The sequence below is a fragment of the Sodiomyces alcalophilus genome, assembly GCF_042370955.1.
Source record: "Sodiomyces alcalophilus JCM 7366 unplaced genomic scaffold ACRALscaffold_3, whole genome shotgun sequence".
In the NCBI taxonomy this organism is placed as follows: Eukaryota; Fungi; Ascomycota; class Sordariomycetes; order Glomerellales; family Plectosphaerellaceae; genus Sodiomyces; species Sodiomyces alcalophilus.
In genome coordinates this window covers 2,401,347-2,417,308 of record NW_027263534.1, presented here as the reverse complement: position 1 = coordinate 2,417,308, position 15,962 = coordinate 2,401,347, and the positions used below count along the sequence as shown (strand labels likewise).

Here is a 15,962-nt window from a genome sequence, read left to right as displayed (position 1 = left end):
AAATTCAAGGCGCTTCTTCTGCCATACGAAATGGGAGTGGCAGCGGGTCATGACATGAATAAAATACCAAGCAATACACTTCTTAACAGACGGAGCGTGTCCCATGGCATATGATGAACTCTTGAAAGTTACGTGATTCAATGATTACTTGAAATTCGAGATAGATATGTCCCTGGTATCAACTGCTCTTATTTCTTGCCCGGAAGCTTGAGCCACTTGGGAAGCTTCTTGGCCACACCTTCAGTCCGATCGCTAGTAGTGGACGGCTTGGATGGCTGCGCCGCTCTGCCGCTATCATTGTCATCATCTGTCTCTTGTGGTAGCTCTGGCACCTGGACAGCCTTTGCCTGTTGCGCGATACTTCCCTTGAGGAATGGCCGTTTCCGAACATCAGCCGGGACTCGGCTGTCCCAGGTGAAGTTGACCAGTACGTTCCGCGTCATCTTGTAATTGTGGATGAGGCGATTATCCGCGCCGTCGGAATTTGCTATGGCGGTCCTGGTGCCCGGCAGAACAAGCTTGAATGGCTGGTCGTCGCTTGCCATGACGGAGCGTACCGCTTGATAGAGCAATGCTCCTGTGGCGTCGGGGCCGAAAGACCATTGCGCCGAGGTGTTGTCTGGGAAGCGCACTTTGATGGAAACGGAAGAGATGGAAGCAAGTTTCGCCCTTTCAGCATTTGCCCGTTCCTCGAGCTCCTTGTCTGATAGGAGGCGCTTGTTCTGAGATTGCTGCTGTAGCCGAGATTGATGGAGCTGAGCGTGTGCGATGGTAGGAGTGAAATCGGTCTCTGATACTGCCGCTAGAGCTGCGACCGGGGTATTGCCTGTCGGAGCCTGGAAGACGCTGACTGGCTGTAACGAATCCGAAGGACCGGATGAGTCTACGTCCATGCTATCTCCTCCTTCAGTCGCGGCCTGTTCTGCAGAGCCTGGAGCGCTGGTTGTCGGTGGTTCCTTCGTGCTGTCTTCAGTGTCTGCATTGGTACGGACTGGTTCCTCTAACGATGGAGCGGATGGCGGTGGCGGTGCGGAGTCTTCATCCGGAGTTGCGGCCGGCACAGCGGTGGATGCAGAGCTCACGGTGGTGGGTTCCTTTGGAGCTGCGTCGACGTCGGGGAAGAGCTGGCTAATCTCGCTCATGGCCTCGTACAGTGTCTTTTCGGTCATCCGGAACGACAGGCGCATCAGGACACTCCCCGAATTGTACCCTAGCTGCGACAGGGTCTTCTGGAAATCCGAAAAAGTAGCCAGTTCTCTCCCCATGATATTGAGCACTGGCGACTCATAATAGAGCTGGCCACTCCCGCTCTTCGCCCCAGTATCGATGTTGGCAATACCGCGCGCCGTAAGATTCAGGTTCTTCCCCTGGCTCGCGTTCCCGCTCTCAAACTGCCGTAACACTTGCCATATGGTCAGATCACTAGGCAGTTTTTCCACCAAGCGTCCATTGGGCGCGATGTTGGATTCCGGGGCAGGAAGTTGTAGTGCGACCGAGACGGCAGACGGCGTTTTGGATTTTTGGACAAGTTCAAGTTTCGCGCCGGGGCTAAGACCGGTTTGCCGCCAGACGATGGACAGGTCAACGTTCTTTTGCTTGTGTCTGGAATGATGATTAGCACCTGTAACTTGTAGCGAAGGTTTGATGGCTGCTGTGTCGGGTTGACGTACTTCAAAAGGTATTTATCTGCTGGAAGATCAAGCTTCTTGCAAGCCTCCTGGAGAACGTCCGTCATGTAGGTGCCGGGTGTCACCTTGACCGTTGCCCGGCGGAGGTTTGTGGCGATGACAGTAACATGCGAGGCCATCGTAGGGGGATAATTTGCTGCCTTGTATTGATTCAGACGCCTGGTAAAGTCTCGGAAACGAAAAAGAGAGATCTGTCGACCGCCCCTTCACCAACTTATCTCTGGACGTGTCGGTCCCTCACAGTATGCTGTCTGTCGTCGTGGCCGTCGGACAGGTGTCTCGTTAATAGCGGGGTATTCTGACGAATTATCGTCATAGGACAAGAAAGCTACCTAATGCTCGACTGCTTTGTGGGTTATGCAGTACTCGAGTTGAACCTAGGAGAAAGGAAAAGGAAAAACCTAGAAGACAAGGCACCAGAAGTACGCGTTATTCTTACGGTAAGGTCAGGCAGGTCCTTCCCATCACATCGTTTCTGCGGGTTTCTCTGAACCTTCCAGCAGAAGTCGGTACCTTGGCACGATCATTCGCCTTTGTAGCGCACAGTACATGTGTAGGTACCTGTAGTGTAGCCTACGAATACCATCTCCGCAAGTTGGAGTACCGTAACCTGTACCTAAGCACTGGCGAAGGAAGCTTGGTCCAATCATGTTTATGACACGCCTAACCATTGTGGATCCCATCCAGCTGCCGCGCCATGTCACGTTTGCCTTGCTCCCAGCTTGCCTGTTACTCTACCCAGAGCTGTGAATCCATCCCGACGACGTTCCAATTCGCTCCAGCACAGGACCATCGTGGGCGACAACGACACCGAAGAAGACGGCCAACGGCAACAGCGAGTACCATACCCCATTAGATATTAGTATCGACGAGACGACGACGGGCGCTGTCGAACAGCTTCCCTTTCCCTTTGCTAGATATAGTCAGCCCTCCGTCTCTGAACTAGGTGTCCCAAAATGGTAATCCACTTGCTCCTCTCCCATGTGCGTCTACCTTGCTCCCAGCTAACGATTTTCATCCAGAGTTCTCCCTTCTCTATAAGTTCGTATCCATCCTTGCGGCCGTCCGCGTTTCCTGTCCCCCCTTGGGTCTAACGAATTTCCCAGATGGCGGTGCCTGCGTCGCCATGGTCGGCAAGGACTGTGTCGCCATAGCGTGCGACCTGCGCCTCGGTCTACAGGCCTTGACCGTTTCCAACAACTTCCCCAAGGTCTTCCAGTACGGCGACGTCTTCCTCGGCCTTACGGGCCTTGCCACAGACGTGACCACCGTCGCCGACGTCTTCCGCTATAAGACCAACATGTACCGGCTGCGCGAGGAACGCAATATCGCCCCCCGCACCTTCGCGAACCTCGTCTCTTCCTCGCTCTATGAACGCCGCTTCGGCCCCTACTTCGTCTCCCCCGTTGTCGCCGGCCTCGAACCCAAGACCGGCCAGCCTTTCATCTGTGGCTTCGACAGCATCGGCTGCATCGATTTCGCCAAGGACTTTATCGTTTCTGGAACTGCCTCCGAACAGCTCTTCGGCATGTGCGAGAGCTTGTGGGAGCCCGACCTTGTGCGTTTTGTCCATCCCGAAATTCCCTCTCGTCTGGTATTGCGGATTGCTAACTGCTTTGCCTGGCTCCGCGTTGACAGGGCCCCGATGAGCTTTTCGAAACCATATCTCAGGCACTTCTTAACGCCGTGGACCGAGATGCTCTCTCCGGTTGGGGCGCCCACGTTTATATTATTGAGAAGGATAAGGTCACCAAAAGATTACTGAAGGGCAGACAAGATTAATCTTCAAGCCTCTTACTCTGCTTGGTGCCGTCTAAATTATGGGGAGGCTTGATGAGGTTGTGCGAGGAAAGAAGAATATCCGGAATACAGCGTCCGGGCATAGAGCTAGCTGATCGGTTCGGTTCCCCGGACGGGGGGGCTATTTGGCCAGTTTTTTTTACGCGCCTGTACCAACAGAACAGAACCACGTCGTCTCTACCACAAATAGGACTGATGTATCTATGGCGTCCTTCACGGTGAACGGGGACATGGCCAAGAATCAGGTTGCTCTTTGGCATGATACCTCTCGGGTATCACTTCTCATTGCCCCGCTTATTTCTCCCCTCTGGTAGTTGACGTATGTCATGTCATATGTGCCAGATTCGTCTATGGATTTATAACTTTAAGTCACCGTCTACATACATGTGCATTTGCGCCTCCTCTATTGCTTCTTCTTTTCTTCCATCCGCTCTACCGGTGTCGACTGCATGAAGAATTTCCGCTCGATGAACTTGAGGCCTTCATCAACCAGGCTGAGAGAATAGTTAGTAAGTTTGAAAGGAGATCAAGGGGATATAGTCCCAACTCACATGACAGGTGCGCTGATCCAAAGAACGGCCTTCCATTCCATCCAGCTCAGGGGAAGAATCGAGAACAGCTGTTGCAAGATGGGCGTATAGAGTAGACCAAAGTGGAGGACCATGGAGAGGGTGATGGCATAGACAAGCATCATATTCTCCCAAAGGGGAAGAGTGAGCAGTGACTCGCTATTGGACAAAGCATTCATGGCGTTGAACATCTCGACGACGACCAGAATCGACAGGGAGACGGTCGTGGCCGACTTGGCCATGTCGTTGCTGAACATCTGACAGCCGATTTCGGGGAATTCGGTTGAGCAACGATGGAACCGAGACAGCTGCCGGAAGGTGATCTGAGGTCCCTCGGGATTGTACATGAACCACCAGGCGTATCCGGCCACCGTGGCTATTCCGACGTAGATGCCGATGATGAGATATCGGATGAAGAGCCAGCCGCCGATCAGGGCCTCGTCGCGCTTCCGAGGTTTGCGCCTCATGATGTCATGGTCCGGGGGGTTGAAGGACAGAGCCGTAGCAGGAAGTCCGTCAGTAACAAGGTTGACCCAGAGGAGCTGAACGGGGATCAGGGCTTCAGGCATGCCGATGGCGGCTGTCAGGAAGATGGAGACGACCTCGCCAATGTTGGATGAGATCAAATAGCGAATGAACTGCTGGGTGTTGTTGTAAATGGAACGACCCTCCTCAATTGCGACCTCGATGGTGGCAAAGTTGTCATCGGCCAGGACCATGTCGGCGGCGAGTTTGGCCACGTCGGTGCCCGAGCCCATGGCGACGCCAATGTCGGCCTTCTTGAGAGCGGGTGCGTCGTTGACGCCATCTCCAGTCATGGCCACCACTTCGCCTTGCTGCTGGAGCAGGTCGACAAGCTTGGACTTGTGGCTGGGCTCAACGCGAGAGAACAGCGAAGCCGTCTTGACAGCCTCCCAAGCTTCCTGGTCCGTCAGATTATCAAACTCGCGCCCCGTAAAGCTTTTGCCCTTGAGGTCCTCGTCCGGATGGAAAACGGCAATCTGACGGCAGATGCTCTCAGCCGTGTTCCGGTTATCTCCAGTGATCACAATGACACGAATGCCCGCCTCCCTGCACTTGCGGATCGAAGCGGCAACCTCCACCCGAGGAGGATCCAGCATGCCGACAAGACCCAGGAAAGTCATGTTTTGCTCAATCTGGGCGTACTCCTCCGTCGACTTGGCCGACTTCAGAAGGGGGTGGCCGCCGACGTTGTCGACGGTGGCGAGGGCGATGACACGCAGACCTTGGTTACCGTACTCGGTGATTTCTCTCGAGATGAGACCAGCGAGCGACGGGCCCAACGGCTTCCGCTCGCCATCTGCTCCGACAATGGCATAGGAACAACGCTCGAGAATGGTTTCGGGAGCTCCCTTGACGAGCAACTTTTGCTCCTTGCCATTCTGGACAAGAACCGACATGCTCTTACGGTCTCGAGAGAATTCGTACGTGGCCAGTCGAGGGTAGCTCCTCTCGTAGTGGGCACTGGCATGATGCAGGAGGGTTTCCGGTGAGGCCTTTTCCGATGCGGTAGGCCCAAGCTTCTCAACCAGAACGCGCAAAGCCCCTTCGGTGGGCTCTCCGACAATGGAGTAGACGCCGGATTTGGAATCATACGCGAGCTTCGAGTCATTGCAGAGCGCGGCGACTTCGGTCATCTGGCGAACAGTGGCGGACCTGCTGGGCAGCTCCTCTACCTTCTGGCCGTTGATCTTGATCGCACCCTTGGGGCAGAAGGTTGTGCCTTCCACGTCCAGTTCTACGAGCCCGGTCCCCGCCTCGTTGATGTAGACGGCCTTGCTGACGCTCATTTGATTGGTGGTCAAAGTGCCCGTCTTGTCGGAACAAACGACACTGCAGCTGCCGAGGGTTTCGACTGACGGAAGACTTCGTACGACGGCGTTCTTGGCGGCCATCTTGCGCGTGCCCAGGGCCAGACACGTCGTGATGACCACGGCCAGACCCTCGGGGATAGCAGCGACGCCAAGAGATACGGCAATCTTGAGGTAGTAAATGGCACCCTTTGTCCAGTTGCCATGCGACGGATCGCTGAAGTGCGGAATGTTGATGATCCAGACTAGGATGCAGATGACGGTAATAACCTTGGCCAGACTGTCGCCGAAATCATTGAGCTTCTGCTTCAGAGGCGTCGGTTCCGAGATTTGGGCCGTGATACTCTCGTGAATATCGCCAATGGCGGTATCGGCGCCCGTCAGGACAGCGACGGCCTTTGCGCGGCCGACGACCACAGTGGTGCCTGAGAATAGGATATTGACCTGGTCTTGCAACACAGCCTTCTCATCTCGGAGGACGGCCGTATGGTCCTTGCCGACACTCTCGCTCTCTCCGGTAAGGATAGCCTGGTCCACTGCAAAGGAGTTGCTCTCGATGGAGATCACTCGGCAGTCGGCGGGTACACGGTCACCGACATTGACCATGATGATATCGCCAGGAACCAGTTCCTCCGCCTTTGTGCGAGAAACGATGCCATTTCGTAGGATGTTGGCCTCGTTGGCCGAATATTCTTGGAGTGCGGCGATGGCTTTCTCGGCGCTGCTCTCTTGTGAGACGCCGACGACAGCATTGAGTATTAGGATGGTCAAGATCTGAAGGCAATGGGACATTGGCGTGGTTAGTGCTCAGACGCTTGGGTCGGAATTGGGAGTTTGGGTGGGGGTGGAGGGGGATTACGTACCACGACAGGGTCGACAAACGCGCTCCATCCTTCTTCTTCCTCAAGGAGAGCCAGAAAAAAGGACACGACAGCAGAGCCCAAGAGTATTATCACCAGCTGATCTTTGAATTGCTCTAGAATGAGCTCCCAGAGAGGGGTAGGGGGGTCTTCAGGGATGACTATTTCCAAAAAGTTCAGGTCAGCGCGCATGGACAAGTGCATCAACTCCAGGGGATGAGAGTGTACAGAAATAGGATAGGACGAAGGACAATAGAGTCAAGAACACGTACCATTCTTCCCGTATTTCGATCGCAGAGACTTAACCTGGTCGTCACGTAGCCCGGTCCTAGCATCGACCTTGAAGTTGGCTAGGACCTGGTCGACAGGTTTCGCGAAGGCGTTGTCCATTGCACAGCTGTTACACTGCGCTCACAAGGCCACACACCGTTCTAAGCATAGAAAGGGGATCGAAACGAAGAGGTAGTAAAAGCCTGAACGGCCGAGATGGCGAACTCCAGCTCAGCTTCGAAAATCAAGGTCCTGCCACAGAGTAGTGAAGAAGCAGCTAAGGGAAAAGGGGTAGTGGCTGGCGCATGCGCGAGTCAATCAATCCATGAGGATAGAAAGAACGGATGTTTAAAAGAGAGAGAGTTGAAGGAAAGTCAGAATGGCAACAACCCGTTCTCCAGTATGTAGTAGCAGTAGGTGGGGCTTGACAGAAACGAGTGACGGTAAAAAGGAAAAAAAAAGAGAGATACCAAGAACTTCCACGGATTTCCGATATGCCGTCCCCAAAGGACAATGGGCATGACAGGGCAGAGCAAGGTGGACGTGATACGTGTTCGTTCTGTCTCGGTAGAGAGCAACGCTGTCATCCTGCCCCACAGTCGGAAAAACCCCGTGCAGGTACAGACAGCCACAGGGGTTACAGGCCTCTTGACGTTAGGATCATAAGTGGACCAACCTGACTAGAGCACTCCATAGATACAGGCACCTGCACCTATTTTAGAGCTTCACTGCAATCAGCAGTATCATCAAGTACTTATACCTAGGCAATCTCTCCAATTGTCCGCAACGGCCTCGGTCACAGTTAGCCATATGTCGAATATCGTGGACGCCCACAGGGTTTGGGTTATACTTAGTATGTTGGCTGAGTAATACTACCCCACGTTTCTGACACCTTACTAATCCCACTATGTACACTGTACCCTTGAATTGAGCCCATAAAACAGGCACTCAAGAGTTGGAGGGACTGAAAATGGCACAGCAGGTTATTTAAGACATTATCATGTCAAGTGCGAGTAAATGCCGCATCTATATGTAGATAAATTCAGATTTGTCATATACAATATGCGTACGAAGTGCGCTACAACGAGCTGGAAGTGAACGGCGCATCAATGCAAATAATATGTATACACTAGTGTACCTGCGCCGTTTACGGAGCGCCCAGTGGAGATTGCTTCTGGCCACCTTCCAATTCCAGCAAGGTACGTTGTAGGCCGAGGCATCCGAAAGATTCATGGACCGAGTCAGCCTCCTGACTTGTGTCTCCCCTCCGGTTGACTCGCTTCACAGGGTGGTTTTGACGAGACTCAGACCTTTGCATTGTCACAATTGCTAGTGGAAAGTTCAAGACCTACGAAGAAGGGGTTCTTAATCAAGCTGCATTAGTGTAGAACTGAGTGCCGAGGCTTACGAACTAGGTACGTACGAATGTACCGTGGGGGACTCGCTCAGCCTTGCCTGGCGAGTGGGGCCCGTGAGGCTCAACCGATTCGGCATGCATCAGCCTTTCCCGACTTCATCTCAACTTTGCTCTCACAACAAACGTCTTTCCAAGTGAATTGAACATGATCTAACAGCTTTTGGATCTACCCACGCACCTCTTACTCGGGTATCTTTGGGCCACGAAACGTGATGTAGTCAACCTCAGTCTATCTCACCTCTACCCGGCGTCCGCAGCTATCACGGCAAATCGGCAGTAATATGGCTGACCCATGTTTGCACCATCCGCGTCGCTCGTCCATCGCTTTGATCCGGGGAGAAGAGGCTTGGTTATACACGCCTCATTGAAGTTTTTTCTGACGGCATTGAATCGGACATGCGTGATCGTCGGCCTGAGGGTTATCTTCAACCCGCGCAAAAGATGCACCCAGCCCGCGACTATGAGGTGGCCACTTGACACCAGGAACCCACATCCATTCATATCTCACATGTCATATGTCGCGGACAGCTTTACATTCTGCAAAAGGACCATATAGAGAGCTAAGTACCCATCGAGGAATGGATGAGGACGTCCATATATATCCCCCTTCTGCCGATCCCACAGCTACTGCAGTGCGACCGCTCTTCGCCGACGGCCCGACCCGAGGGAACACCTGAGGAAGGTAGTGTCGTGCTCCGCACAATGTGCCATATATCTATGCTTTCCAGGTCTCAAGGTTTCAGCCGCCCGTGATCAAGTGCCCCAGTAACTTTTCTGAAATTATCCTTCTTCTGCACTGACTGGTAAATCGGGCAGCTTCGCCTTCCACTATCCAACTTGCCGATGCCTCATCCAGGTTTGAGTTTCCGCTCCTTCTAATCTCTTCGCTCCCACTTGCCTACCACACAGTACCTGACGCATGTCTCTTCTAGTAGTCCTTGCTGCTCCTGCAAGTGCAATTCCATTCCTTCGTGGACCAGTTCTTTCATTGCTATTTGCGTCACTAGATATCTGACGGCACCACGTCCTACATATCGATCACTCTCCCAAAGTTCCCCCCGCCTTTCCGCCCATGGCAGTCCCGTATCCTTCCTTCAGGCTACTACTGTTACATCATGATTTGAATCGTCATCCTGTCAGCCAGAGAGTCTATACTGAATCTTGGAATCTCAACCCGCATCTGTAGCACTACTGCTTTCCTATGTATTGAAGGCTGAGAATACCATGGCTCTTGTCGAAACCCGCGCCGCTGCATCTTGCTCCCACTCCTCCCTTCTGGTCAGCTACGAGCCAGATCCCACCCCGCTGATCTCCCACTCACCTAGCCAGGTCGAATATCCTACCAGCTCAGGAGAATCTTTCGATAATGTCGACCTCTCGTCCTGTTTGGATGGCCTTCACGTTGAAGGTATCGGTGTCTTGAATGCCTTGAGCGACATGTCTCCGTCCGGACCACCGCCGAGAAATACGTCTACTCCATCCATCCGGCCCCTTCCGCAGAGCCTTATCGACGACACGAGGTGCCGTCCCCAGCCCGGGCCCATTCAGTCTGAGCCATTGGAACAACCAGGCAACTTCCGAAAATGGATGAAGACCATCCACCGTCGAGCCCAGCGCAGGCCTGGTTCTCTTGATTCCGGCGAAAATCACCCCTGGAAGCCCCTGGACCCCACAGACGTGGGGTTTTCTGCTCGTCGGAGTAGCAACCATAGGAGATCCTCGTCGGGCTCCTCGTTTGGGTTTGTCGCCGCAGTAAAAAGCGCTAGTGTCAGTCTTGCCGGTACCAGCATCGTCACCCAACCCTGGAGGAACACCGGCCGTTCCCGCGGCCGTTCCAAAACCGACCGTAGCAGCCGTTGTTCCCTGGCTATCGCACGCCAATCCGAAGACAGCGGCAATGGAGAGACATCTACCATGACCGATTGGGCTGCAGTCCAGCGGGCAGTTCAGCGCCGGCGTATTCTCGAGGAGCTCATCGGCACCGAAGAGGGTTACATAGGCGATGTCCGATTTCTGATAAATGTGAGTGGCTGTTGCTTAGACATTCTGTCGCCGCCCCAACGCTGACCGCAAAACCGTGAACCCAAGGTCTATGTCACCATCCTCGCTTCCCTGCCGACTTTGCCCGCGGGGCTACGGTCGTCTATTAACCGGAATCTCACGGATATCATTGAACTGCATGAGGAGATTCTGGGCGACCTCCATCGGGCGGTTCCCAACTCAGAATATACACAGACGGACGCCGTCTTCCCGCCACCGAGCGCATCAGCAGCGTGGGGTCATCGGAGGTGGCGGAGTCTCGATGCCGTCCCGGAAGACAAGGACACCCGTTCCTGGCTTCAATACGCTCCCGGCATAGCATCAGAGGCCCAGGTTGCTGGTGACGTCGCCAAGATCTTTAGCAGGAAGGTCAGTTCACCATGGCTACTAGCAGTGCTGCCTGGGACTAACATCGCACTCCATGTACAAGATTAGCCGATTCTTCATATACGAAGAGTACGGCGCCAAGTATGAAATGATGGTTAAAGATGTGGCCTCGGCTCACCATAAGTTACCGCTCTGGGATACGTATCAAAAGGGCCTCGAGGCTTTGGCTTCCTCCCTAGGCTCAGCCAGCTGCCACGAAAACCAGTCCAGGAAGTCATCGACAATTGGCGACCTCCTGGTTAAGGTGCGTATCTCACGCTTCACGCCCATTCTTTCCTTCATCCATACCTTCTCGCAGCCGTCAGTGTGTGTTGATAGTAACATTTTTTTCCCCGTAGCCAGTCCAGCGAATCTGCAAATATCCGCTGATCTTTGCAGAACTTCTCAAATATACGCCGGTAGACGACGACCCCAACTCCCATATGGAAGTCGAAAACGTATTGCTTCGACTGCGGGAAGCGACAGCAGAGATCAATAGAGCTACCAATGATTCCCAAATGAGAACAACCTTACAAAGGACATGGATTCTTCAGGACCGTCTCGTCTTTGCGAACCAGGTGGGTACATGGTACTGCCATTGGCAGAACTATCCCTGATGCTGACCGTCCTAACAGCGAATCGATGCCGCATCGAAGAATCGAATTCGGTCATTCGGCCGTGTCGAGCTTTGCGGGGCGTTATATGTGTGCTGGCAAACCAATGAGGGAGTTAGGGGTCAGTACATGGTCTGCATCCTCTACCGCGACGTGTTGTGTCTCGCTTCAGCTGGGAAATTTGAGCAGATCTACACCCTCGAGGCCTGTATCAACCTCAACAGTATCAAAGTCGAAGAAACGGACAACGGCCGAGGTATGACGAGGAGCTTCCGACACATCGTATCCCACTAACCCGTCCCTCAGGCCTCCAATGCCACACGGCACCGTTCTCTTGGAAGTTGGCCTTCGAATGCGATTCGCAGCTATACGAAATCATCATGACGGCTTGCACGGCGAAGGAGCGTGATGAGTGGCGCGCTCGCCTGCAACGCCCTATCAGAGAGGGACGACGAGTGACGGATCCAAACCTTTACAGCTCACTGTCATTGGGCATTGAGAGTCTGGGAACTGTGTTTAGCAAGCCAGGTAAGCCTCTGCGAGGGGAGTAATGTATCAGGCATACCCTTGCTAATTTTCAATGCGCAAAGGCACCATGGCCCGTCGAATATCGATTCAGCGGGCCATGACCGTAAGCCCCAAGTCTCCGCTCTGTCAGGTAGTTTTGAAGAATACCAGCTTGATGCGAGACGTCGGCAACACATCGGTCAACTCGCAGCTTAACCGATCACAGTCGCTCCAGATGAACCAACGCATTCCCATACTGACTCCGCGCCGAGGGGAGCGCGCCAGACTCGAAACGCTTTTATCGGACGTCTGGAGTCGAGAAATTCTGGGTTTTCCCGGAACAGCGGGCAGGTTACGCGGCGAGCACCCAGTCATAAGCACCGCAACGACAATGATGCGAAAGTTGAGCGTTGCGAACATTACCAGTTCCTTGACGAGACGATCAAATAACACGGCCAGCATGTCTAAGGCCCCAGGTGATGGTGGAATAGTCCCTGGGAATGAAAACCACAATATGCTGCCTGGATTGGTAGAGGCGAACAGGTCGAGCACGGGGCCCTTTGTTGCGCACCAGTTGGCACAGGTCCCCAGGTCGGCGTTGTTTACAATCCAAGACAGATCGGAGAAGAGTGCCCCAACCACCACCTCATCTTCATTGATCTTTGAGACAGCCGAGGTCAGCGGATTGGGCCGTCAGTGTGCACATGCTAGCCACGGTCATAGCGACCCGATGCCAGAAGACAATTCCTCGGCGGAGGCCAGAGCGCTGAGCGGTTCTTCGAATCATAGCCTTCACCTACGACGCGACAGGCGTGACTCCAGGCGTGACTCGTCGTCCTCGAGAGATTCGCCCTTTGACTGTAGAGAGGAAAAGCAGACGGCGCGACGAGCGCCCGCGAGACCCAACCTGATTTACCGGACAAACGGTCGGCGAGGGAAGGTAGGGGGGTTGAGCCGAGATATTATGATGCGACGGATACGTGGTTTCTTCCGTTGGGGACATGAAACCAATGCAAGGCACTCGTGGAAAGTTAAGAGCCCACGATCTCCAGTACACATTATGAGCTGAGGTGGGAAGAAGGCCAATGGAACGATGGGAGGAAGTGGTGAACTTGGGTCGTCCGTGTGAGATGGATTGACATTCTCTTTGTTCCCATTCTAGCTGAGCTCGGACACAGACCGGAAGAAGCATGAGTAGAATTTCCTGAAGAATGATTATCACACCTTTTCTATTTACATATCATACCTCGGGTTTGACCGTGCCTTCCTGGTCCTTGCTAATAATGGAACAAGAAGGTGGCCGGGAAAGCGGAGAGCACGATGATAGACGCGGCTAAGGGCCCAAGCTAACCTAATTGAATCATCCCACCGGCCGCAGCTAATATTACATTCCATGCGCTGAGCTATATATCGTCGGGCAGGCTGAAGTCGAAAATGGCACGGTATGATTCTGTAGTCGAAAGTTCGTCGTGTTCGTCACCTAAAATAATACCTACGTACGTTGTACGTAGGTACCCGGCTTATTAATAGTAGTACCCACACTAAAGCTATGAATATCAGCCAATCGTGCGACACGATGTCGTCTGGCGTGAGAATAAGCTAGTTACATAATAATCACTTGGCTTGAATGGTGCTTGGCACTAAGAGATGACGTACGTCGTATCGTACGGTGCAGTGACGACGTACGACTTAAGAACAACTGGAGGAAATGATACAACGGTACATTTCAAAACATGCAGAAACAGCAATTATAGTCCCATGAATATACCCGCGTTATTTATTCAGCTATTGCTTTTTTTCGAGGTAATTGAGAAACGACTTCGGTGCTGAATATTCGAGGCTAGACAGTTTGCGTAGTACCGTGCCTATGTCAGGTGAGTAGGTACCTCCATAGCCACTGCGCCCATGCAGTGACGAGCTGTAGCAATTGATGCGGGGCACTGCCTAGGTAGTGTACAGGGATGCGGGGTAAGTCCGGTGATGAAAGCACCGGCGATATCGTGCGTCTACTATCCTATGACGTAGCCATGCACCAAGAAGTAGACTCTTCGGGCAGCTTCCTGCCATTGCTTCGAACGATCGATTCCGTGCTAGCTAGGTATAAAGGCTCGCTCTACCTCCCTTCTCTCGTCTTATTGATCCAACTACCATACCAATTCCACAACAAGCAAGCACGCGAACAACAATCACATTAAACTTCCCACGAACCATACTCTCATCGAGGCCATCCGATACGGCACTTTACTCTCTCCCACACGAACTTACCCAACTCATACGAAAATGACTCGAGGCGAGGTTAACCAGGCCAAGATTCACTTCAAGGGCGACAACGATGACTTCTTTGTCTTCATCGATGACCCTGAGGACTACCAGAAGTGGCGCGAGGACAAGAGCGTGCCTCTAGCAAACTTCATTTCTTCCTTTAGAATCTTTGTCACTCACGGGTAAGCAAGCAATTCCAGTCCATTCCTTTTTATTGTTGTTGTCGCGAGGTTCGCGCAGCTCTGGCCGGCTTGCGTAATCCTCCGAGAGGAGAGCGACAGCACGAGACACGGACAGGCGACTAACGCAATGAATCTGAAATGACAGGCAAGGAAATCAAGGCACATTCCTCACGGCCTCCAAGGCCACCTTGGAAAATCAATTCGGCACTTCGGTAGACGACGAAGTCATCGCGCAGATCCTGGAAAAGGGAGAGTTCAGGACACATGAGGTACGTGCAGTGCTGTCTTACTTTCCCCAAGCACTTCAACCCATTTTACTTTGCAGATATCGAGTGCTAACGAGAATCTCATCGTACAGTTCCCCGCTCGCCATGGGACTAAGAACGCGGTCGAGGGACCCAATCTGACCAGCCGTTAAACGCCTGGGCACAGAGCTGAGGTTGATAGTCGACTCCATTAGGTGCCGCGGATCAGGGTGTGCTCTCTAGACTTTTTTTTTCGCTATTTGATAAGCGACGTACGCTTTTGTCTAGCGGTCAGATCGCCGGAAAGAGGCGTTTTTCAGGCCTAGGCGAGTCTTTTGTTATCATATCTTACCTACGTATCTTCTTAGTCTGGGAGAGAAAAAAGAACACCCCTTGTCCCGGCACCAACCACTTCACTGGGCCCTGGTAACAGAGGTCCCATTGGCATGGTAGCCAAGCCAAGCCAGCCAGCTTACCAAATATCAAACTTTAATACACGAACACTTCATTTAACATTCTTCGTATACCATATCATGATCCTTATAAGAATACTAAAGCGACGAGAGACGAGTGTCATTGGATCATGTGTTTCCCTGTTCTTTTTTACAAAAGTACACAGAAAATACCCAATGTGGTGTGGAGTCTCAGTCCCCTTCCCTTTCCGTTTCCAATGTGTTTCGAAGCCCTGGCATGGCCGTCTGTGCGACCCCTTGTCCATACAGAAAACGGAAAATCTCCGACACGGTCACCAGATTTAGTGTCTCAGCGAACATGGAACAATTGCCGAGGAATGAACAAAGTACGCATTTTGCTAACGGTATCTCGTTGTCGTCAGAATAATTTATTGTTATTTCTGCTATCAAACGCTCGCCCAGCACACGGTCGCATCACTTCCGCTCATCGAAGTCTGGCGGAAGCTATATCATGTGTCATGTCTTTGTTGCTGCGAGCTGTGGAGATGACAACAATGCCTTCAAGCGGGCCGATGTTTAGGCCTCTTTTCTCCATAGCCACCCTACCCTTTGACCTGTCCTTACCGTGCTCTATTGCTTCCGTCGTTTCATTTCATGTCTCGAGTACCGTCCTACCCGGGTATTCCGACCCAGCATGCAAGGGAAAAAATGCTCTTCCTCCTTCCCTCCCCTGCCTTGGCGTCCCAACGCTCAATGATGCAAACGTGCCCTCCCCGCCGAATTTGAAGAGCAAAATGAAATCAAGGACCAAACAACGCCAGTGCTTGATGCCGTATTAAGTAAAATTCAAATGACATGTAAAACGTTGTATGACGTAGAATAAACGTGTAATAAGTG

The 15,962-nt window shown here is 52.7% G+C and overlaps 6 protein-coding genes across 6 annotated transcripts; 4 read left to right on the top strand and 2 right to left on the bottom strand.

Annotated features, from left to right (window-relative positions):
- Nucleotides 1-188: 188 nt before the first annotated feature.
- ACRALDRAFT_1056170 (uncharacterized protein) lies at nucleotides 189-1,807 on the bottom strand (the record flags this gene model as incomplete). The annotated part of the gene is made up of 2 exons (XM_071015870.1): nucleotides 189-1,602; nucleotides 1,671-1,807. 2 exons carry the CDS (start codon nucleotides 1,805-1,807, stop codon nucleotides 189-191), a joined length of 1,551 nt encoding a protein of 516 aa, XP_070876128.1.
- A 1,007-nt stretch (nucleotides 1,808-2,814) lies between these two features.
- On the top strand, nucleotides 2,815-3,470 carry ACRALDRAFT_2103296 (uncharacterized protein; the record flags this gene model as incomplete). Its single annotated transcript, XM_071023131.1, has 2 exons — nucleotides 2,815-3,246; nucleotides 3,327-3,470. The coding sequence occupies 2 exons, from the start codon at nucleotides 2,815-2,817 to the stop codon at nucleotides 3,468-3,470; spliced, it is 576 nt and encodes a 191-aa protein (XP_070876127.1).
- Nucleotides 3,471-3,891: 421 nt separating this feature from the next.
- ACRALDRAFT_2101739 (uncharacterized protein) lies at nucleotides 3,892-7,139 on the bottom strand (the record flags this gene model as incomplete). Its single annotated transcript, XM_071023074.1, has 4 exons — nucleotides 3,892-3,982; nucleotides 4,040-6,663; nucleotides 6,753-6,910; nucleotides 7,022-7,139. 4 exons carry the CDS (start codon nucleotides 7,137-7,139, stop codon nucleotides 3,892-3,894), a joined length of 2,991 nt encoding a protein of 996 aa, XP_070876126.1.
- A 2,744-nt stretch (nucleotides 7,140-9,883) lies between these two features.
- ACRALDRAFT_1041527 (uncharacterized protein) lies at nucleotides 9,884-12,618 on the top strand (the record flags this gene model as incomplete). Its single annotated transcript, XM_071015222.1, has 7 exons — nucleotides 9,884-10,458; nucleotides 10,525-10,845; nucleotides 10,907-11,167; nucleotides 11,202-11,420; nucleotides 11,478-11,712; nucleotides 11,763-11,984; nucleotides 12,047-12,618. Coding segments are annotated over exons 1-7 (2,265 nt in total), but the record flags the coding sequence as incomplete, so codon positions are not given.
- Nucleotides 12,619-12,683: 65 nt separating this feature from the next.
- On the top strand, nucleotides 12,684-13,654 carry ACRALDRAFT_1062711 (uncharacterized protein; the record flags this gene model as incomplete). The annotated part of the gene is made up of 1 exon (XM_071016655.1): nucleotides 12,684-13,654. A coding segment is annotated over exon 1 (334 nt), but the record flags the coding sequence as incomplete, so codon positions are not given.
- Nucleotides 13,655-14,022: 368 nt separating this feature from the next.
- ACRALDRAFT_1062710 (uncharacterized protein) lies at nucleotides 14,023-15,508 on the top strand. The gene is made up of 2 exons (XM_071016654.1): nucleotides 14,023-14,407; nucleotides 14,553-15,508. Exons 1-2 carry the CDS (start codon nucleotides 14,244-14,246, stop codon nucleotides 14,812-14,814), a joined length of 426 nt encoding a protein of 141 aa, XP_070876123.1. The 5' UTR covers nucleotides 14,023-14,243; the 3' UTR covers nucleotides 14,815-15,508.
- The last annotated feature ends 454 nt before the right edge of the window (nucleotides 15,509-15,962 follow it).